The following is a 24,862-nucleotide window of genomic DNA, read 5'->3' as shown; positions in this document are numbered from 1 at the left end:
TTCTTGACATCATGCTTAACTGAAATTTCAAAATAAATCAGTGGGGCTCATTTTTAAAGACCTACAACTAAATTATCATTGGGTCGTTTTGTTCTGTTCCCAAATGGGTTTCTGACGGACTCATGGTGAGATACAACGAGATCTGAAAATGGGCCACAGTACGCAAACATTGCAGTTTGGTTTGATTTAGTCTAACTCTTGTGTAATAACTTTCTTTGAAGTGTGGGTTGAGGAGCAGGTTAGAAGCCCGAGGCCACAAGCTCATCGTGTTCTTGTTACAACTCCGATGCCCTGCAGTCCCTGTGCTATACATCAGTCCCCGGCTGATCAAGAGTGAATCCCTCATTGCCTGCCCAGCAGAGCGACTGAGAGACCAACAACATGGCTGTGTTTTCTTGGGAAATCCATTCGATAAAAAGATACCAGTGGGTCTTCGAGGAGCCTATGAGTCAGAGGAAGCCTGTCATTGCTCTCAAGGTAAGGAAAGAGATTAGCAAACCATTCACCTGGCAGAAATATCCATGGTCTCCCAGACCCAGGGAGAGGCAGGACACGTTTTTGGATGGATGGATGGCAATCTTGTCTTCTCCAGCCTTGGGATTGCTACTTCTAGACAGGTCCCCTGACCCAAGTGAATCTCAAAGCAAGTCCCTTGTCTGCTCTGGTCTGATTTTTCATCAGCAAAGTAAGGGTGCTGCTGGCCCTGTGACAGTCTTGGAGCCCCCAAGGGACTAACATTCTTCCTTCCATTGGTCATGTCTTTTCCAGCTGCCTGAGTTAGACTCTTAGAGCAGAAGGAAGCTACTAAGGGAGGTCAAGTCATAGCTGCCAAAGTGAAAGCATTCTGTAGACTGGGGCCAGATCTGAACAGAAAAACCTTCAAATGTAAGTTTCTTAGGTGGATGAAGCACACAATTCCATTAAGGAGATCTGATAAATGTCATAGACGGAAACAGTGAGCGTTCTGGAGATGTGCCTCTCAGTTCAGGAATATTATAGCCTCAGCATATATTCTGCTTGTGTGAAGAGGTCATACTCCAAAAAGAGCATAGAGTTTGGAACTGATTTTCACTCCCAGGACAAAGACACCCAGCCTGACTCTAGGGAACAAAGGGTTGTCCTTCAGCTCCTCATGCAGGCTCTGAAAGGAGAGAACAGAGGTGGAATTCATCTTAGGTAGCTGGGACGTTTGGTGGAGGGCTTGGTGGGATGTGATGATTTGGGGTGTGACAGTCCAGGCACTGAGTATCAACTGTATGCCGAACCCTCAACAGAGTTTATGTGGCTTACAACTTCTGTTGTCCTTTGTCCCAGCCTTGGAGGAATCCTGTGAAGAGTTGGGGAACTTGTAAAAACTCTAAAAGTAGGATAAAGTAAATACAGTCTGTAACACTGAGCAGGGTTTAACACACACACACACACACACACACACACACACACACACACACACACACACTGACTAGAAGCAAAATGAATGATAGCAATGTCAGCAACAATGTGGAAGTGAGCCGTGGGCAGAGTAGTGACAAACCCCCAAGCTCCATCCAGGTTGGCCCTTATTGCCAGGAAGGCTAGCAAGGCAGTGGCAGCTCCAACAGAGGCTAAGGGCCTAAGTGTGGGGTCACATCAGCTGCTGTAGTAGAACACAGTGTCCGTTAAAGTTCCTGAGCTGCTCTGGGATTAGGCAAAGGTCACAACAAGAAAGGAACATAAACAGATGGTGGTGAAGGACGGGTGCAATTAGAGGTAAACTCAAGGAAAGCTGATCACATTTGCAGATGACACAAAACTGAAAGCATGGTTCATAGGGTCATTTTCAGTCTTAAATCAGTAACCTTTCATCACAGATAAACTCTGGGTCCCCAAACCCAAGAAGGTGAAATATTACAGGAACATACATAGTAAAGTCTTGCACATAGATTCTGAAAATCAACTTAACTGCATGGGATTGAGAGGGTAAGAATAAGATAGGACAAGATAGGAGATATTTATCTATTTTTTAATAAAAAATATTTAGCTTGGGGATTTTGGTGACCAGAAACTCAGCAGGGGCCAATGATTTGGCTGCTAAAAAACAAACAAAAACCACTAAGAACCTTAGGCTACATTAATGAAAATACATGTCTAAACCATTGGGCTCTGTGGCCAGACCATGTGCACAGTGTTGTGATAGACTGTTGGTGTCATATATGAAAAGAAACATTGATATTCCATGCTTGTCCACAGGAGCGGGACCAAGATGGTAAGGGTCCATAAACCAAGTCCCACAGGAGCAGCTAGAACTGAGAAAATTTGGGGAATCCAAAAGTTATCTTAATTCCTGAGTAAGACTTCTTTTTGAAACAGAATCACACTTACATTTGCTTATGTAATATCACCAGAACCAAAGAACAGAGGGTCCATTTTGGCTCAGGGTAGAGTAGGACTTTCTAACAGAGCTGGTCAAAGTTAGAAGGGGCTGCTTTAAGGAGGAGGAAATCCTAAACACCCGAAGTGGATTTCAGGTTGATGCTGGATAGTCTTCCATCTTGGATACTACAGAAATGGTTCCTGTACTAGGTAGAAGCATGAACTAAATGACCTCTGAGACTCACTCCAACTCTTAAACACCAGAATAGGGTTCTTTGCTTTGGAAACCAACCCTTCTGCTGTGGAGGTGAAAGAACCCCCAAAGAGAGCCTGCTCAACCGCGGGCCTGTGGAGTGTAGAGTCCTGCCATAGTTCTGCTCTCAGAATGCCTCTTCTCAGCAAATGATGAGGCTCCAACTTCCTTACAATCTGGGAATAGGAAATGTACTTCTATGAAGCAACTAGGTGTTTGTCATCCTCACGCCCCCTAAAAGCAATCAAATTCATAAGTCTCAAGAATGTCTCAAAAGCCCTTTCTTCTTTCCCATCTCCAGTAACCTTGCCTTAGTTCAGGCCATGGTCTTCTTACTCTGAGACCTTTTTTTTTTTTATTATTCTTATAAAATTAAAATTTTTATTTTGGTTTGATTGGCATGTTTCTTGATAACATTGACATGATCTGTTTTTCTCTCTCTGTGTTTAATGTATACATATCTCTTTTTTATGTGAAAGTTTATGCACAGAAGTTACTTAGAAGATGTAGAAGCAAGAAAATCCTCATTTCCAAATAGAAAATCATGCCAGGATCTGTCTGGATGAGTATTTCTTCTTTATATCTGTGTTTGTTGGATTTCCATGCAGCTCGATTTTCTGGAGCTTCTGGTTGTTTCTAGTTTTGAGGTAGTTGTAGTCCTTCTTAGTTGCAGAGGGAGACCCAGCATGTCTGTCTAGGCCCCCATCTTGGCCGTAAGTCCACCCTGAGGCTTTTTCAAAAGCTTCCTAGTAGTCTCCTTACTTCCACTCTTATCTTCTACACCCTCTGTAGAGCAGGCAGAGTAGTTTTTAGAGCCACCTCTCTGTTGTAAATAGCTCCCCACTGACCACGGGGGATAGTACCAGTTCTTAATGCTTCATGGAAAGCCTTGCAGCCTCATGTCCCATGACTTCCCACACATGCAACCACCCCTACACACACACGCGCGCGCACACACACACACACACACACTGTGCTTCAGTAACACCAAACTACTTGTAATTTTCTGCATACATTATGCCGTTACACATCTTTGTGTCTTTGAATTTGCTGTTCCCTCTATCTAAAATCCCTTCACCCTCTCCAGCCCCCACCTTACTTATCAGAATAACTCCTATTTATGCTTTTTCATAATAAAATATTTGCTGGGGCATAACCTCTCATGAAGCCTTTTTTGAACCTCCTCTTTAAGTAACACCATCTCCCAAAGTTAATCATTCTTCCTAACTTGCTATACAGAACCTTTTTATATGGCTCCATTACAGCACTTATCACACTGGGTGGAAATGCAGTTATTTACATGTCTGCTTTCTCCACTGTGCTTGGACTCCTCAAACACTGAACTGAATAACACCCATCTCCAAATCCCTCACACTCAGCACAGTGCTTAGCACATAGCAGATCTCTGTATTTATTGAACTGACCGGACAAAGGTATCGTCACAAACGTGTCTATCATTTGCTATGATATTGAACTTTGTCTTACAGTACATATGAGCACCAAGTTCTACAGTGGAAAACAAAGTTAAACTTTTAAAACTGCCCAATAACTTTAAGTTAAATAAAAAGGACCCAGGGCTAAGAACAAAGACTTAGAATGGAAGAAGGAGAAATATTAAGCTATAAATTTCTACCACCCTTGTTACTTTTGTCTTGAATTGCTTTATCGGGGAGCTGGTCCCAAAGAACAGTGAATTTCTCCTCTGCACGTTCTGAAAGGAAGATTCTCAGTTCAGAAACTAAACCACATACTTGTTTTATTTATTCACCATTTACTGAGGGTGTACAAAGCATGGTGCTAAGCACTATGTAACCCAAAAGGGGTATTTTGAGGCTAAAGTGAAATAATAAAAGAGCTTTACTATATAGAGTTGCAGGGTTATTAATATGCATAAAGGAGACCCTGCTTAGAGTTATCCTCTACTATGCACAATGACAAGTTTATAATTTGAATAAAATATAGTTTACATTCATTGGGTTCTCATTACGTGCTAAGAGCTACTCTAAGCACTTCATTCACTCATTGCACAAATATTTATTGAAGTCTAATACGTTACAGGCACTGATGTAGGTGCTAGACGTCTAACAGTAAAGAAACTCACAAACCCCTGCCTCTGTGAGTTTACATCTTCTAGGGGAGGATAACAACCACCAAAATGTGCCGAATACCAGATGGTGCTAAGTGCGGTGAAGAAATGTAAAGCGGAGAAGGGAAATAGGAAGAACTGGATATGAGGGCGTCAGAGAAGACATCAGTGAGAAGCTGATGTGTAATCAAATACCTGAAAGATGCAAGGTAACTAGCCATGAGAATATCCTAGGGAAGGGCGTGCCAGGCACGGGGCAGAGCACCTACGAAGACCTAAGGCAGGAGCTTGCCTGGCATGTTTAAGGAACAAGGAGCCCAGGGTGGCTAAGGAAGACCGAGCGATGGCCAGGGTTGGAGGAGTTGAAGTCCAGGGACCAGAATAGAAAGGGCCTGAGCCATTTGAGGGTTTTGATGTAATTTTCCAAAGATCACTCTGTTTGCTGCGTTGAGAATAGACTGTAGCAGGGACTAAGGTATAGAAGTTATTGCAATAATCCAAGTGAGAAGTGGCAGAGGCTTCGAACAGGGTGGTGGTAGCAGTGGAGAGGTGAGAAGAGATTGGTTTCCAGACACATATTTGGACAGAGACGGCAGGATTTGCTGATGGAATTGATACAGGCCTGAGAAAGAGAGAGGGAGATGACATCCAGGTTTTTAGCCTGAGCAACTGGATAGAAGTGCCACGTACTGAGACAGAATACTGTGGAAGAGACAGCTCTTGGAGGAGTAAAAGTGTGGAGGAGAGATCAGGGCTTTAATTTTGTGTTAAATCTGACATATTCAGCTGAAGATGTAAAACAGTTCGTTAAGGGGAAAGATTCAAGCTGGAGTCATAAATTTGGGAGTGGCCAACATATAGATGATATTTTAAGTCATGAACCTGCAGAAAATCATAAAGGAGTATAAACACAGAAGAGAATAGAAAAGAGAGTAAGGACTGAGCTCTAATGCACTCCAATATTTATAGATTAGAGATGAAAAGTTTAGGAAAAGCAGTGAAGGAGGAGAAAAACCAGAACAGCAAAGTATCTTGCAAACCAAGTGAAGAGTGTTTCAAGGAAAAGAAAGTGGTAAACTCTGTTGAATATTGCTGATGGGCCAAATATAAAGAAAACTGGCTAGCCCTGGCTGGTACGGCTCAGTGGATTGACTGTCAGCCTGCAAATTAAAGGGTCGCTGGTTCAATTCCCAGCCAGGGCTCATACCTGGGTTGTGGGCCAAGTCCCCAGTTGGGGGTGTGTGAGAGGAAACAACACATTGATGTTCTTCTCCCTCTTATTCCCTCCCTTCTCCCCTCTCTAAAAATAATAAAATCTTTTTAAAAAATATATAAGAAAAAAGAAAACTAGGACTGATCACCGCATTTAATAACATGGACACAAGAGAAGTAGATGGACATCGATAGTATTGATTCATTTAAGAGTCCCAACAACTCTATATGAGAGGAATTATTTTATTTCTGAGATGGAAGCACAGGAAGGTTAAGGAACTGGCCACAAGGTCACACAACCAGAGAGGGGTAATGTTAGAATGTGAACGCAGGCAGTGTAGTTCTGGAGCACACCCTGCTGGGAGGAACAGGGAAAGCAGGAGATAGACATTTTCTGGGAGGCTGATAAAAGGGTAAAAAAGACCCTAGAATGTTACTTTTAACCTATAACACTAAAGATCTATTTCTGACCCTGCTCCTTGACTTAATCTGCTGTAGGGCTTTTTGTTCCAACTCAGAAAAAAAGGCATTGATTGACTTAAAAGTCCACCTTTACAGAGACTTTATGGATGCTTATTTAACAACCATGACTAGCCTGGTTGGTTCAATTGGTTAGGCCTCAATGATTGACCTAACATGAAACAGTCAGCTTTACTAGAACAATTGTCTTCAATTTTTTTTTTCCTGGACAAATATGCTGTATGCAGATCAGTGTGGCAGTTCATCTGCTGGAAAAATAACGATAGTATGTGTTCCATTTCCAAGAAGTACCTCGTTCACGTTCAAAGGACATGTTCATTTCCTTTCTAGTGTTGAGGAGATGGAGAGTTCACCATGCACACGTCTTTATAAGATGATGGCATCCTCAACAGCTCAGACTTGTACACATATACAACTATATTTTGGAGAATAAAGAACTACTCTTTATAAAACAGAGAGAGACCATATTCTGGAACCAATCAGATGGCAAACAAACCTGAATAAATCATTAGCAAGCATCAGGGATATCTTTGAAATAATCTGGGGAAAGGAAATTGCAACTGAGTGTTTTATATCATTTTAAAAATCAACTCTACCTTTGAGGGAGCATTACCTAGTTAGTAACCTACATGGCTTTGGGCAGCTGATGCTCGTTGATAAAAATCTCCAGGTATCAATCACTGTTAAAACTTCCAAGACCTCACCCAGAAAATTCATTCTTCAGGTATTCATACCCTGGTTACTGCCCTGTTTATTATATCTAGTGGCCAGACTCAGTTCTTCTCTCATGGATTTACTGCATATACATTTTTGGAGATAATAAGAAATTCACAATAAACTTTATATTTGATATAATTGTGGGTGGCCACTTTTAACTTTCATTCTACATGTTGACTCACTAAGTTGGATACAGTGTTCTGACCACTAGGCAATCTTTGCCAAGCCTGGTTATATGAGATTATGTTTATCACTGCTCTAAAACCCCCATGCAAATATATAGTTACAAAGTACCAATAGCTCCCTTTTTTCATCTCCCTTTAATGCCAAACTTCCCACAATTCCCACAGTTAAATTAACTTTATTTTTATTGCAATCAGAGTACAAGACTCCTTCTGATTCATGGGCCACATCACTGGTGGTACTATTCAATTCTTCCTTCCAGGTCCTTCCCAGGCTTGCCCCAGTGTTGCCATCTAGGATAAGTGATGACTAAGTGCAGCAGATAGAAATGGAAATTTCAGCTTTAGAGATGCTAGGTAGACACACAAAAATGGAAGTTTTAGTGGAAGATTCTTTCAGGATCTGGCTCCCTTCTACTACCATAGCCAAGGCAGGTTCCGTCAAGGTCATACCCGCATTCTCCTCCTGCTCTACACAGATGTGCCATGGTGCCATTTTGCCCTTCCCCCAAATTCTTCCCAGGTAAGTCTCCTCAGGGTCTCCCCAAGCCAAGGCTGATTGTCAGGAATAAAAACAAACACAAACAAATACTATTATTGCAGAATTTATGTATATTCAGTTTTTCCTTTTTCTTTTTTTTTTTTTTAACCAGCAGGTGTGGGGATAGGAGAAGACAAAAAAACAAAAATATGATCCTTATGAGGTAGCAACAGCTTAATTTTTCCAGACAGATCCAAGGCTGGTTCTTACAAACTGGAAAGGAAAATATGCCCAACAGAAGAAAAGTTCTAATCAGACAATGATGAACATAATTCAAATAAGGCTAACTTTCCCCCTGAATAGGCTCTGAGGTAGGAAGATTTAGAACAGCCACGGAACATTTCAAAATGATGTCTTATAAGCATTTTGCCCCTTTTAAAATCACACATAGTCCTTGAATATATAAGCAAACAGGATGAGTGGTTTTAGGTCTGTCCACAGCTGGCAGGAAATACGATGCATTTAGCCATGTACACCACCCCTGAGGTTGGTTTCTCCACAAACCTCCCCAGCAGTACATGGATGAAAAGGCGGGTTTTTGAGTGTGTACAACATAGACGCTTATTCATAATCCTATTACTATCCTAGGCACCTATTAAATTATGATTGAAACAACGCCCACTGGAAGTCTTAAAATCTTAACCACCAGTTTTACTTCTAAAATAAAGTAAACTGCCAAAAGTTCTGATAAAAGCGACAATTTATATTTTTAAGTAGTACAACTGGAATTTTCCTCTAGCTGTAGACAAAGGAATTCTTACTCAGATAAGTAGAAGAGCACCAATAAATTTAAGGTAGCTTATGCAAGTTAGGCACTAATGAATGTCATCTTCTGTTTTGTCATGAAAAAAGATCTTTCTGCTGCTAAAGGAGACTGATTTAGATTATGAATAGCTGTAGTGATTTGCAAAAATGGCTCCAGAGAGATAGAATGAGACTCCATATACTCATGGCACTTGAGGTTTCTGCCCTTTTTGTTGAAAATTAATTTGTCCTGTGGGTTATTGGATTCCAGCTCAGCCAATGTATATTGCTCAGTCATCACAAATTTACTTAAAATTTAGTGTAGCTGAAGTTCATTCAACAAGACAAAAGTCTACAGTTGAAAGCTTCTTAAAATCTTTTTAAAAAACTGGCTAACAGTGTAATTGAAAGTGCTGGCGTCTAAGTAGATTCACATAATGTTTTGCAGATATCAATATATACTACATTACTATGTTAGAAATAGATTTTTCACTTGTTTCCCAAGAAAAAGCAGATCAGGAGGATTTATCATCCTTTGGCAAGAGGACATTTTGGTTGAAGTTTCCATATTCCAAAAATATATATGAAGCCCTACATTCAGATTAGATTCTGTAATACGTACCATATATTCCATTCATTCACATATTTTATTAATTTCAAAACAAATATTTTTAAAAGCAAATAGGTTATGTAACTCCTAATACTTCCAAATCCCAAATACACTACACAAGACAGACATTTAAGTACACAAATTCCATCTCCCTTTTTCAGCAACTCTGACCGCAGGCAACTAACTCACTTCCTACCTAGGAAGCTACAGCGAGGAGGCTGGGTGGGTCAGAGCCAAGAGTCACTCGCCAGACCAGCATCAGGATACAAATCACTTGCTTTTGACAAAAGGAACACTAGTTCAGTGGCCATGCTCCTTTACCCAACAACAATGAGAGAAAAAGAAAAGGGAGTATTCTTCAAAAGGAGCTATTGTGAGAAGGTACAAAGGAAAGATTAAAAAAAAAAAAAAGAATGAACAGCTAATTGTGAGAAACAGAGCAGTTTTTAGTCAATCCTTAGTGATTTTCCTTAATATAATCTATATTTTTCATTTAAATATGTATATTGAATACATTAAACACAATTAAATATGTGTGCTTGATAGTCTGCTTTCCCTCTGAATATCTAGATGGATCGGAAAACTTATTTAATAGCTAAAATCACACCAGAGAACCTCATCTGTGATGAGGACCACTGGGATAGCTCCTAATTAAATTGATACACAGGAGGCAACAAACATTATTTATTCATTTCATTTACAGTTGAAAGATTACTAGATAATAAGACTGTTTTCTACTGAAACGTTCTATTACAAAGTAATTAAGAGATAAAAGTAAATGGTAGAAACATTAAGATATGTCATGCCATTAAGAAAAGAAAACAAATACATTTGGGGTGACCTAAACCATCATTTTGGACTTTTTGGATAGTTTTCTGTTTTATTCCTTGCATTGAAGATTACAGCAGATAAAGTTCAAACTGAAGCGATCAGCTCTTTGCTTGAGCTACAACTGCACAAAATGAGATACAGCGTGCTAACCAAATCATGACACAATGGACTGGAAACTTTAGATTAATAAACCTTTTCCAGTGGAGAACTAAATAACTTTTACAGTTTTATCTCTGGTTATTTGTTTCTCTGAAGATTTATGGTCCTCGCAACAGATACGCATCTTATCTTTCCCTTTCCAGATTAAAGAGAGATGATTTTAAACAGGCTTCTGACTGGCATAATCTGGAATTGCAGATGATCTCAATTTTTTTTTTTTAATGCTAAAAGTGAACTCGCAAGTCAAATGAAAATGACTTTGCGCATGTCAGGTGCACTGGGGGGAAAATCTGCATAAAGCTAAACAAGGCTGATCTCCCCTTCCCGATACTGATCCGCCTGCCCTGCTCTGAATCAGCCAGGTGCAATCTGTACATGCTTAACCAGGAATTAAAACTCTGCGTGCTGCTGCTGCTTTAATTGATGGATGCTAAAAGTTTAGAAAATAAAACTTAACCAGCTATTACAAAGCGCCTTTAACCATGCCTTCTCCTTTGAAAGCAGGATCCTCAATTGAAACTGGCAGACCACATTTTTAGGTTTCAAGCAGCTCTGTCATTCTACAAGGAATGTGTCTGCCACTTCACACGATAGCTTGAGCTGAAAGACATGTACTTTGAATCAGAGAATCAATAGAACACTTAATGGACAATTAGGAGAACAGCTGTAGGACTGTCAGAGGCCCATCTGTACACAGCTCAAACAGCAAGCCTGGACAGGCCCCGGAAAACAAAGTGCACTGCTCCAGGGCACTGGCCCCGGTACAAAAACCTCCCTTTCATTTCTCATTTAATGTTAATATAGTGTTCTTTTTCATTACAAATTTTAACACGTGTAGAAAATTATGGAAATTGCGAAAGCCATTTGTCAACTTATATCATGTGAATTGATCAATAAATTTCACTACTTTGTTGTTAATGTAGATAAATTTTGGCATTTAATTAAGCTCCAGTGAAAATGTGGCCACTTTTAATTTCAGCAGATGCTGTCCTTTCATTTGTAATACATAACTACAGGGGTAAATACAGCCCAATCATGAATTATCACTAAATATTTATAGACAACGTAGCAATTCAGAAAATATACACAAAAGATTTTTACAACGAAACAATGACTGTGTGCAGAATCTGGAAGAGGTGGCGATGAACTCTAATAGGAGCTGTGAACAGAATCTTAATATTTTAGATCCACAAGAGAATTACATATGTATATTTTTCTCTCATGATCCTGCCTCTGTAGATTGTCTCTATCAGGCAGAAACAATTTCAAATTCTTTTCACAGAATTGTTCCAAATGTTCAAAGATAGTTTCCTAAGTTTGTAGAAGCATATTAAAATTTATACATTAAAGCAATCCATTCACTTCTATTTCTTTTTACTGAACTGATTTGGACACCACTGGGAGGCTTCTCTTCATGGATAAGAGCAAAATCTTATGATCCTTATTTTACAGACTTGAGTTGGATTTGGGCTATCAGGTTGGTCAAGGGGGCACTGGGACAGGACAGGAGACAGAATGCCAGACAATGGAGAAGGCAGCATGAACTTCTTAGGCTTCCTCCATATGGCCAGAGGGACCCCAAGATGAAATCCTGCTCCCGACAGCGAGAAGCCCTGTAGCCTTAACCCTCCCTGGCAGACTCTGACATGATAAACTGCTGTATCTCATTTGAGAAGGAATAGGCTGCCTCTTGGTGATTCTGCTGGTACCTTCAGGGAAAAGGGATTCGAAATCACAGGGCTGTCTTTACAGTGTAATCCACTCCATGACGCCCATGCCCACCATTGTCTGAATGCGTCCGAAAGGCGCCCCGCTGGCTGGGCTGTCGCTGCATTTCCAGCAGATAAGCAGACCTGAATGCGTGTGTGTGGTGCCTTTGTGAGTATTTAAAAAGTAAAGTTAAGGGAAATCAAAGCTGATCCCTCGTTCCTATTTTCACAGTGTCTCCATGTCCAACTGGCCATCACTGCTGAGGCGCTTTGGCACTTCCTGTGGGTCTGGCAGAAGAGTAGTGTCCAGAGAGGATGGTTGTCGAAAGTCAGACTCTATTAGAGAAATTAGAATTAAGCAGCCAATGGGAAAATGGATTGGGTCTTCTTGCTGAACCAAATTGCACATCTAAATTTCCAAACAAAATTCTCTCTGGCTGACCCTCACATGTTCATGACCCTCTTTATTCCAAAATTCAGATTTTCTGGGACTTGAGGCCTTATTTTTTATACCCCTAAACAAAGTAGAAGGGGATTAAAAAATCCACCTCAGCTCTGATACAGGTAATTAGAAACCTTTTTATAATCTCTTAAATCTAGGATTTCACAAAGTCATAATCTTAGTATTTTCCTGAATCATGTATGTCTGTGAATTTTTTTTCAAATTTATTTTTTATTGTTTTTTTCCATTACCATTTATCCCCCCTTATGACCCCCTCCCCACTGCAATCACCACACTGTTGCCCATGCCCATGAGTCCTTGTTCATTCTTGCTCAATCCCTCCACCCCCTAACCTCCCCCACCTCCCACCCAGAGCTGTCAGCCTGCTCTCCCTCTATGAGTCTGTCTCTCTTTTGCATGTTAGTTCAGTTTGTTCATTAGATTCCACATGTGAGTGAAATCATATGATACTTGTCTTTCTCTGACGGGTTTATTTCACTTAGCATAATGTTCTCCAGTTCTATCTATGCTGTTGCAAAGGGTAAAATTTTCTTCTTTTTTATGGCCCAGTAGTATTCCATTGTGTAAAATGTCCCATAGTTGTTTTATCCACTCACCTACTGACAGACACTTGAGCTGTTTCCATATCTAGGTGATTGTAAATAACACTGCAATGAACATAGGGGTGTTTATGTTCTTTCAACTTAGTGTTTCAGGCTTCTTCAGATAAATTCCCAAAAGTGTCCATGAACTTCTTTCTCATTGGGGAAAACTGAGGAAAAATATAGGTTATTGCATAGGCTAAGGAAATACTGGTACTTGTTGAATATTTGGTGTGAACATTAAAGTGACAAGAAAGCTAAGATACAAGATTGAAAGAGAAACAAAAATTAAGATTCTAAAAATCTGAGATTGTAGTGGATTAAAGATGGTTACAACCCCCCACCCCTTTCTCCCATCAGTAAATACAGTCTACCTATGAATCTGGGCTGGTCTTATGAGTAATATTGTCCAAGAGAATTTAGTGGAAGCGACTGTGAGAGATCCCAGCCCCAGCCTTGGGAAGGCCTGAAATTACTGGTTTGTGCTCTCTCAGGCATCAGCTGCCACAATGTAAAAGAATTTGTTAGACTACAAGACGATGGGAGTGCCCTTGGAGAGGTCTTGGAAGATAAGAGACGTCTTGGATGTCCCAGCCCCAGGCACATGCCCAGCTGAGAGTGCTGCATGAGGTACTGCAGCTTCACCATGTGGAGAAGAACCTCGTAGCTGAGCTCAGTCAACCCACTAAATCATCAGGAATAACAAGTCCTCATTAGGTTAAGTCAGTCATGATGCTGTCAGATACATGGCAATAGATAACGGAAACAGAGGTTTTATCATAAAAATCTCCATTCTTTTTCTTCTCATATCCTATCCTCCTTTTGAAGTTATGCCAACTGGCAATCAAAACCTATTTTCCCATGGCACTTGCAGAAGTGACCCAACAATAATAAAACGAAAGATCAAGATATGAAGTGGGGGGAAGGGGCAGAGGTGGAATTATTTTTGAAGGAGAGCTGACTTATTACCTCTGCAATTAGCTTTCTGTTTTCTCTCTTTAGTTTTAATGACTGTGTCAAGTCTGAATCAATGCTTAAATTGGGCACCAAAGGACAGGCAATTTCTATAGTAGGAACTCCATCCCTTTCCAGGATTCTAGTCTTAGAAGTCAACTCGATGACCCAATTTACTTAAATCTGAATAGATTTTAACAGACATCAGTAGATACTCTGCAATTTACATTAAAGTTACCAAACATAAACCCTTTAAATTAAATTTTCTCTCAAATAAAATATGCAGCTGTGTAACTGAGGCAAGCAAATTTATCTTTTGGGGCCTCAGTTTCCTCATCTGTAAAAAGAGAAAATGCACTGCATAATCTTTAAGGTCCCTTAAAACACTGCCACCTTTCAAAGATATATGTCACATTAGTATCAATTAAAAGTCCTTCTCTGTTGCCGAAGGCAGGAATGAATATATCCTTAATCTAATATTCTACCCCTGAATAATTGAGGTGATTGTGTAATTAACTTTCTCTCAGAAAGTATAATCCTAATTTTTTTACTCCATCATTTGATAAGAACAAAGAAGAATGACAATTTGTCTTTACCATGGAGGTCTCCAAATGGATACCCATTCTTCATGAAGCTCCTAAGAAGTTAGTACATACTTAGGTTATGGTAAAGATCTGGGAGGGGTAACAGCTTTAGAGTGGGAGGTAATAGCTTCAAAACTCACTGGTTCCTATGTTATGTCTGAAATAAATGCCAACACTGAGAACTCCTGTATTTCAGGGGATCTTCATGAAACCTTGCTAACTTTTGGGTTTAGTAAGACACAGATGTGAATGTGTCACAGAAGTCTAATTAAAAACAAGCAAGCAAAAATAAAAACTCAGGGCTCCCTAGTTCATTGCATTATTATAGTGAAAGATGATAAATATTTGGCATGGTAAATATGGCAAAGTTAGTTTTCACTTATAATATCTAGGAAAGGAACAATAGGGTTAATTCCACAGGCAATTCCAAAATTAAGTGCTTTCAACCATTTATGGAATCAAATCGATCTGCAGTAGAATACCAGCTGGTGGCCTTGGGAAATTTCATTCTCAAGTTTCTTCTCTATAAAGCACATATTTCTGTTTATGGCATAAAAATGAGATAATGCATATAAAGTACCTATAATAGTAGGCACTCAGTAAATAAAAGTTACAATTAAATGTGAGCTCCCTGAGAGCAGGGACCTTGCCTGCTTTGTTCACCTGTCTCAAGCACATAGAAAAGCTGTGGAAGTGAAAGATACTCTGACCAACGGCTCCAACTCCTCCCATGACCTTGTCACCTTGTTTATCATGCAAAAATCACTTGGTTTGGGCTTTATGGCCTTTAACCTCCTCTGTCCATTACTGACAAAGAATGAACCATTTAAAAAACAAAAACCGGAGGGTTAAACCCTATAAAGATGACTGATCTCTGATAAATTAAGTCATGAGCACGAACCAAAGAAACCATGGCTCACATGGGTAATGGCAGAATCCTTGATCGCAAAATAGGTACTTTTGGAAGTTGTGCTAACTATCTTTACAAAGGCCACCACTTTGGTGAACTTCTGCTTTGGTGAAAGTTTTCTCACAAACAAGTGAATTGGGATATGCAGAATTCCTGTGGAGTAGCTGTAATTCAGTCCAGTAAAGGAATGAAGCAGAAAAAGGGTCTAGAGAATGTACCCCAGGCCCATCAGTGACCAAGTCAAAATTAGAACTCACATTGTTCATTTCAATTGTTTTTGAATTTCAATTGTTGACCATACTTATTTACTTCCTATATTGAGAGAATTTGGTTAGTGGTATGAAGCAGCCTTAGAAAACAAGGTATAAAATGTGTGTTCTCAATCTCCCTTCAGAGAATTCAGGCTGAATTTGCAACACACCAGAATAAATCTTAAGATCAATGGTATGTCCAGGGATCCTACTTCCCTGCTGGAAAATCAGTTCTAGTTCACTTTCATATGAACATTCTTTTAGTGTGGCAAACATTGGTTGAAGTTGTTCCACCCCCAAATTGTACCTAATCTATGCTTCATCAATCATCTCCTGTGAAAGAGTCAGTTCATCGGCTTTCTACATATGGCAAACACAAAACCATGCAAAAAGACTCACAGCAAAACAAAACTACTATAGTCCAAGCCTTCTATAATTACAGAGTTAATATGGTTATTGGTAAAGCTGAAGCCAATGAAGACACAAGTATAAAACTTAAAAGCAGAAAAGAGAGTTGGGGAAATCTGCCTAAGGGGGACCAAACCATAAATAAGAAACCTGGAATTAAATGTTCTAGGTCCCTGGTAAACTCATGGCATACGACATGAACTCATAGCAAAACCACACCAACACTTCCACGTTTGTCCTCTCCCGCTCCTGTGACGAGAAACATAGCTGGCAATAGGAAATGGGAGGAGATAGTTTGTAAGAAGCATTACCACAGACACAACTTGGGCTAAAACTTGGGTGTCTTGTTCTTTGTACCAGGTTGGATATACCAAGTTATACAAAAGCTCTCAGGTGAGCCCAAATCTTCACCTCCATATCAACTTGCTTGCAGCTTTCGATGAGATTTTAAGGATCTAAGACCTAGTCTAGTTAAAATATAAACAATCATAATAATTTTGGTGTTTATTTTCTTTTCATGCTAATATTAAGAAACTATCCTTCTTTATGCTGTGGAATAAACCACAGCCAAGGTCTACGTGTGTCTTGAGGAGAAGCTGACTTGAATCAGAAATGTGGGTTTGGTTCCATTTCCAGCGCACACCAAATAACTTTGATGGATCACAGCGAGTCCAATCCTAGTTCTTCTTGGAAAGGTGATGTGTACATGTGCATAAAATGTATATCAGAAGTATATTAATACAATTCTATCGCAACAGATTTAATTCTTAAATGCTACATATACTTGTTTAATCTCCCATTTTAAAAGTAGAAAAGGTTAGATTATAACATCAGGTTAGCTCTCTTTGAAGCAGGTAATAATTAAGTTGATTCACTGTTGCAATTACTGTCAAATCCCCCTTAATTACCAGAGATTTTATAGCAGCTTCATTATACGTCTGCTGTAATGCATTGTGGCCCTAAGGAGAAGTGTTGCAGGAAATTCTGCATAGCATGGAAAATTCCAGCCTGCACTTACAGCTTCCAGCAAAAGCTCCTGCACTAAATTTATCTTTTTTTGACATTTCTCCGTTACTCAAGCAGTTAAACAAGGTAACATTACTAAAATACCTACCTAACTTTAAAAGTTAGAACTGATTTCTCCATAGATTTTTTTTTAAAGATGAAGGGATAAATTAGCCTTCAATAATTCTTGAAAATTAAATTATATTTATTAATGAATTTAGATTATAGCATTCAAATAGATGTGTCCAAATCACAAATGTATCTCATATTTCTTCTTCTTATGGATATTTTATATACAATAAGGAAGGCAAAAATTACTACTGAGTCCCTAACAGAAAATCTTGAAGAGGATAATCAATTTACCAATAATTTTTTCAACTAATTTCTGAGGAAAGGAACATTTTAAAAAGGTCATTTTTTTTTCTTAAGTTTTTGTATCACTGCTTGTTTTCTTCATTGGAAAAATCTTGACAAATCAGAGCCTATAAATTGAGTCAAGTTCAAAACAGATCACTGAATAATGTCTCCCACAGATCCCTTTTTGAGCATGGAATTCACTCCATAGAATATATTAGATTCAGGAGGGGCTGCAATGTCAATGACACTATTGGCAGCTGTGTTAACAGTTAAGGGCCTGGCTTTGTACAGCAATGCAGTTATTAAATTTCTCCAGAGACCATGACTCATTAATCAAATATTCATACATCTCTGTAAATACACACTGAACAGAGAATACCCTCAGAGCTGAGCATCCCAATACAAGTGCTCTTTCATATAGCAGTGACAAAATCCTGAGAACATGCGGTCATGTTTTGCATTTCTAATGCACTATGTACTCTTTAATACTCCATTTCCTAAAAACAGAACACAAATGATCTTACTGATGGCAAGTGTTAGAAGGTTACAATTAAAATTATTCCACTATTGCTTCATACCATCTTTTTTTTTAACGAGGACAGTGAATCAATTCTTCTGTTCTTTGTTTACCATCAAACAAGTAATTTTTTCCCAGGCGGATGAAGAAACCCAGGGCCATGCTCCTATTAATACAAGAATTTGTATTAGCATGAAAACAACAGATCACTACTCACACTAGGGAAGCCAAGTAACATATTAGCAGACATGAACTTGCTACATTTTTTGAAGTTCGCAGTCTGTTTTATAGTGCTGCAACTTTCCCTCCTATTGTACAGCAACAAAAGGTCTTTCTCATTTGCTGTCTCTGGAAAATAGGGGTCTGAAGGCCAGGCAAAGAAGAGAAGGCTCAAAGTGTCACCTCCTAAGGCCACTAAGATCAGACTCTTCACTTCAGTGTGGGCAGGATGTACCATGCAAAGGGAAGAGAGAAAAGGAGTGTCTCAAACTTCTCATCTACCTAGAGGTTTCTGAAGCTACGGGGACCTGATTCTCAGTGCCAGTAGAACAGAGATAAGTCTGTGCCATCAACCTCTCCAGTCTACTAACCAAATCGCCTATGTCTTAAGCCTTGTTTTCCAAAATTCTGGCCACATTAAGCCAAAGACATCCCTTCCACACTCCCCCGGCTTTCACCCCCATGCAGTCTGGCCTCCTCCACTCTAGGGGCTATTTTTGCTGGCCCCTTTAGAACCATCCACATGGCCCTCAACTGTCAACACATCCTGGAACAGGCTTTAGAATCAGGAGAGGTTTAGATCCCAGATCTGCAAATTATCAACTGTGCTGATCCCGCAGGTTACCTTACTGGATCTGACTCTCATTTCCTCATCTGTAAAATGGAAACAATAAAAATATCAATTTTCCCAAGATTTTGGTGAAGACTAAGCTCAATAATAAGTATTTATTAAATACTTACTAAGTGCCCAGTAAATAGCATTTGTTGTCTTTGGTATCGTCACTGCAATCATTAATCCTCTATCTCTTCACATTGACTAAAACTTTCACTTTTTCTGAATATACTAATTCCCTGCTACACTCAGAACAAACTCCTTCCATTTAAATCCCTCTGATTCACTTGAGAAATCAGTTAATAGTTTTATGGGAACTCCTTTGTAGGTAACTCTCTGCTTTTCTTTTGCTGCTTTTAAGATTCTCTCTTTGTCTTTAATCTTTGGCATTTTAATTATGATGTGTCTTGGTGTGGTCCTCTTGAACTAAAGGGGCAGGGATTGCTGGAGGGAACGGGGATACTGGGCAGAAGGGGGCAAAGTGAAAAAAATTGGGACAACTGTAACAGCATAATCAATAAAATATACTTTAAAATAGATAAATAAATCCCTCCGATTCATAGGGGTAGCTTTGCGTACCCGCTTCCACGTGCTGGCTCTATCATTTCACATTCTCTCCTGCTGATGCTCATACCACCTACCTCCAACACTCAAAATGCTGCGACTCCTAACTTCAGCCTGAACTTCTGTCTTGCCTATCATTTCCACAACCTTCCATCATTCTATTTCTCCAACTGCCTCTCTTTAAGTCTGTTGGCCGCCTGGTAGAGTCTGTGGACCATTCTCAAGAAAACATTTTTAAATGTGAGTGAAATGTATATGGTTACAAAAGGAGCAGTTAATTAAAATTTTTAAATTTGTAATATACAGTAATATATTTGCTTCTTTATGAGTATATTAATAACTGCAAGCAGCAAGTTCCACCCATAATTTCAAAGCAGTGTAAATATTAAGATAACTGTATTAATTATGATATAATCACCCAGATATGGATAATGAAGTGTCCATAAGTAGATGAGTGGATAAAACAACTATGGGACATTTATACAATGGACTACTACTGGGCCATAAAAAAAGAGAAGAAAATTTTATCCTTTGCAACAGCATGGATAGACCTAGAGAACATTATGCTAAGTGAAATAAGCTAGTCAGAGAAAGACAAATACCATATGATATCACTCTTATATGGAATCTAATGAACAAACTGAACTAACAAGCAAAATAGAGACATAAATAGAGAGCAGGCAGATAGCTTGGGGCAGGGGAGGCAGTGGTTAGGGGGTGGAGGGATCGAGCCAAAAGCACTCATGGACATGGGCAACAGTGTGGTGATTGCAGGGAAGAGGTGGACGTAAGGGGGATAAATGATAGTGGGAAAACTACAATAAAAAAATTCTTAAATAAAAATAAGTAATTTAGGACTTCCGGCCAAGATGGAGGCTTAGACGGACACTCTAGGTCTCCCTCTACAACTAGAGAGGAATACAACTACTTCAAAACAAAGGATAAATAGAAATTCCAGAAAATAAAACTACACGGAAGCCCAACATATGAAGTTATAAACCAGCGGTGCCATTTGGGCAGGTAAGAGTTAAAGAGGGCAAAGCTGTTTGCGGAGCGGCAGGGCGGCGAAAAAGCCCGGCAGCAGTCAAGCCCCTGGCAGTGCGCGACCCCAGCGCTGGGGAGAGCGGCCTCCACATCGCCTTGAACAGTGAGGCCCAGGGGGGCGGGAGGACGGATCCCGGTCTCCTAGCTGAATAACTGTGTGAATCCACCTTGGACCCTCGCCCCCAAAGAAAGCACCACAGGGCTGCGAAATAGGTCGCAGACAGGCGCCGGTCGCTGATTTGTGACATGTACACGGGCACTGCCCCCTACAGCCGGCCCAAGAAAACAAAACGCATCTGTCAAAATGAGGCAGACAACTATAGAAATCCCGGTGGCACAGCTCACCAGGCAACAGATGGAGAACCTGAGAGATGAACAGATAAGAAACCTGTCAGAGGCTCAGTTCTGGGCCATTGTTATCAGGTGGCTTACAGAATTCACAAAAGAGCAGGAAAAAGATAAGAAAGAAGCGAAAAACATTCATAACGAAAGGAACAAAACCACATACGAGACAGATGGTGAGGAAAAAAAATCCAGAGTTCATTTCAACAAACTGGAATATGGAGAAGGAACAAGCAGTCAACCAATGCAGCGAGAGGAAATGGGAAGCAACAATGAGAGGATCAGAAACCTCTGGGACAGCTATAAAAGGCCCAACATAAGAATCATTGGTTTGCCAGAGAGCGAGGAAGATGAACTAGAACTTGAAAAATTGAGTGAAAATATAATAAAGGAGAACTTCCCAGACTTGGGGAATGGAATAGACTTGCAGGTCCAGGAAGCAAGGAGAGTTCCCAAGAGACTGGACCCAGGGAGAACCACTCCAAGACACATTATAATCAAAATGTCAAAAATTAAAGATAAAGAGAGAATCTTAAAAGCAGCAAGAGAGAAGAAAAGAATTATGTACAAAGGGGTCCCAATTAGACTATCAGCTGACTTCTCAAGGGAGACCCTACAGGCAAGAAGTGACTGGCAAGAAATATTCAAAGTAATGAAAATCCAAAACCTACAACCACGAATACTCTATCCAGCGAAATTGTCATTCAGAATAGAAGGACAGAGAAAGTGTTTCCAGGACAAAATAAAACTGAAAGAGTTCATTAGATCCAAACCACTGTTATATGAGATGTTAAAGGGACTGGTTTAAAAAACAGAAGCTAGGGAGATGAAACAAAGGCAAACTAAACAGGCAACGAGAGTGGAAAAGGAACTGTGGGTACGGGAAGCATATTGGGGGGAGGTCAACAGGGAGGGGGAGTGGGGAGAGGGAGGGAGATGATATAGGAATTGGGGATCATGGTAGGAGGGAATGGAATAGACGGAGAGAGGTTGGGAGGAACTGTATGCACAACTAATGGACATAATCTAAAAGGGGGGGACAACTGGAGGGAGGAGGGCCACCGGGTGGAGGGGAGCAGAGGGAAGGGAAATTGGCACAAATGTAATATTTTAATCAATAAAACACATTAAATCTGAAAAAAAAAATAAGTAATTTAAAGTTTTTGTGATTTCTAATAATGACAAAATCTTAGGTAGGTACTGCTGACAGTACTATAGTTTGGTGCCTATAGTCTTTGTGGAAGAAAATATTATGTTTCAGTTAGATGTTAGTAAAAATAAAGATGTGATTTTTTTTTTTTTTTTTTTTTTTTTGGCATTCAAGTTCATGGACCTTTGAATTCTATTCATGGATTCATCAGGTTAAGAAACCTCTACATTAAATAAATGACTGTTCCTCAGTCCCATCTAAATTCACTAAGTTCATCCACAGACTCTACAGAATTATATCTAGGTAAATCAGACTCTAAGAGTGGGCTTGAGAAATCATCTTCCAATTTTAAATCTTCATATTTTAAAATGTTAGAACTAAACCCCAGTTCTTCTGACTTCGTACCCTTTGTTTCTTCCTTCATAGCCCCATTCACCCTGTGTCTTTCTCCCAGGCATCTACCTACATGAGTATAAATTTCAGCCTGACACACGGGCCCTCAGTAATAAATGACATGCGTTTCATCCTTATAACTCATTCTTCTATCCACATTATTGCAGGATGTTTATCATCATCCCCTTAACTAAACTCCAGCTGGGCTCCCTAGTCTGTAGTACAACCAAAAGCAGCCGCATACACTTCAAATACACCCTGCGGGGAAGCTCTCCACCTCAACCCTTCTTTCATTTAGAGGACATGTGCATGGATCCTGTCTCTGGGTCTTTGTGCTGTTCCCTTAATACGGAGCCCTCGTATCTCTTCCTTGCTTTTATACAGATCACACTTGTAGGATTCATCTCAAATATGATACCACCCTCTCCATGAAGACTACCCTAATCCTCATAACCTGATGGGAACTCTTTTGAAACCAAATATAATTTTATTTTGTAGAACTCCTATTATAATTCTTCTCTTCTCTTTCCAAGCTTGACAGTTTGTATATTTTCCCCCACCCTTAAGTACATTTCTATGCTCCCTGATAGAAGTGTCGGTTTTTATCTAAAGTATTTTATAGAGCCTTACTGACATTCAACATTGGAATGGAATTAAGCATGGATGGAACTGGAGAGTATTATGCTTAGTAAAATAAGCCAGGAGGCGAAAGACAATCACCATATGATCTCACCTATAAGCAGAACCTAATGAACAAAACAAATGAGCAAAATAGAACCAGAGGCATGGAAACAAGGGACAGACTGACAGTGACCACGGGGGTGGGTGGGGGGGGGGGCAACTGTAAAACAACAACAATAAAAAAACAAAACATATTAGAACAAAAGAGAGTCTACGGGTTTTGGTTCTTTTCTAATTCTTATTCTCCAACGCCAGTCAGAAAAAAATAAAAAAAGAAAAAGCAAACACACCCTTAAAGCCTTTTCAAACCTTAAGACAGAGATGAATTAAATCTTGACAACAGTTTTAAAGGTTAACACTTAGTGAGTACTCACGACATGCTAGGCATTTTTCTAAGTGTTTTTGCATGTTTTCTTACTTAATCCTCAGGGTAGCCTAATGTGATAGTAGTAATTATCTGTATTTTATAGATGAGGTTAAGTAACTTATTCAAGGCCATGTAGCGAGTAAATGCTAAAATCACTATTCAAACAGAGCCAGTCTGACTAGTTTGGCCAGTTCACAAATGCCGTCTCCCCTGTGTGACACTGAAGCTTGACAGAGAAATACTTGTTTTTACCTAAATATAAAGATTCATAATTTTTTCCAAACTAATAATATTAAGCAAATAAGTAAAGTCTTACTTTTGAAGTATTTGTTCTGGCTGATGCTGTGGTATCCTGTAATATACTATAATTTGATATGTTCTTACAGACTGTGATCATTGCTATAAGACCTATGTTTTGCATGTTTTACTCCTTTCCAAGATGTATCTTTGGTGTTTAGGGCCAATTTTACACTACACAAAAATTCAATAACACTTTACATTTTAAAAATAAAGACAAGACTGACTGGTCATGAATCAAGGCCAGCGGTTTGCTGAAGCTGTTGGTTTCAAGCAGGAGCCTAGAGAAAAGTCTTTGTATGGTCTATTGGCCATTTCAGAACTTAGAAAATTCATTAGAAAGAAACATCTGAAAAAATTCAAAAATAAAGACAAAAAACAAATAAAAATTCTGCAGAAATCGACAAGCTGATTCTAAAATTCATACGAAAACATAAGAGATTCAGAATTGCCAAAATTACCTTGAATAAGAACAAAGTTGGATGGATCACTCACGCTTCCCATTTTCAAAATTTACTACAAATCTATAGTAATCAAGATAGTGTAATACTGGCATTTGATAGACATACAAATGGAACAGAATTGAGAGTCTAGAAATAAAGCCTTATATTCATGGTCAATTGATTTTTGACAAAGCCAAGACCATTCAGTGGAAAAAAAAAATCTTTTCATCAAATGGTTCTGGGACAACGGATATCTACATGCAAAAGAAGAAATTTGGACACCTATCTCAGACCACAAACGAAAATCAAATCAAAGTGGATTTCAAAAAAGCCTAAATATAAGAGCTAAAACTATAAAACTCTTTGAAGGAAGTACAGGTATAAATCTTGGAGACCTTCAAGTAATGGCTTCTTAAATAGAACACCAAAAGCACAGGCAACCAAAGAAAAAATAGAAAGCAGACAAACTGGATTTTATCAAAATTAAAACCATTTGTGTTTCAAAGACAAACCACAGAATGGGGGAAAAAAATGTTTGTAAATCATATAGCTGATAAAGGACTTGTATCCTGAATATCCAAAGAACTCTTGCAACTCACTAATATAAAGACAACCCAATTTAAAATGAGAGAATATTTGAATAAATATTTCTCCAAAGATTATATATATATATATATGGCCAACAAGCATATGAAAACATGCTTAATATCTTTAGTCACTAGGAAAATTCAAACTGAAACCACAATCAGGTATCACTTTATACATACTAAACAGCTAAAATACAAAAGACAACAAGTGTTGGTCAGGAAGCAGAACACTGTAACCCTCATACATTGCTGGTAGGAT

The 24,862-nt window shown here is 39.3% G+C and overlaps 1 protein-coding gene and 1 non-coding gene across 3 annotated transcripts in view; one reads left to right on the top strand and one right to left on the bottom strand.

The window, feature by feature from the left end:
• The window catches only part of ATG4C (autophagy related 4C cysteine peptidase), a 154,704-nt gene that overhangs the window by 43,594 nt on the left and 86,248 nt on the right, over positions 1–24,862 (bottom strand). The window contains exon 11 of one of the 2 annotated variants that reach the window (XM_090269558.1): positions 12,994–13,087. The exons of the other annotated variant lie outside the window; for it this stretch is intronic. Coding sequence (XP_090125684.1) covers positions 13,028–13,087 — 60 coding nt within the window. The 3' untranslated portion in view covers positions 12,994–13,027. Of the gene's footprint in view, positions 1–12,993; positions 13,088–24,862 lie in introns of those variants that run through there. 2 annotated transcript variants of the gene reach the window in all.
• LOC150015013 (small nucleolar RNA SNORA2/SNORA34 family) lies at positions 23,800–23,924 on the top strand. Its single transcript, XR_016510310.1, has one exon. It is a non-coding gene; the product is annotated as a small nucleolar RNA SNORA2/SNORA34 family (small nucleolar RNA).

Source organism: Furipterus horrens, unplaced genomic scaffold, assembly GCF_987537825.1.
Source record: "Furipterus horrens unplaced genomic scaffold, mFurHor1.1.pri manual_scaffold_3, whole genome shotgun sequence".
Taxonomy (NCBI): Eukaryota; Metazoa; Chordata; class Mammalia; order Chiroptera; family Furipteridae; genus Furipterus; species Furipterus horrens.
This window is presented reverse-complemented; position numbering and strand designations above follow the sequence as displayed.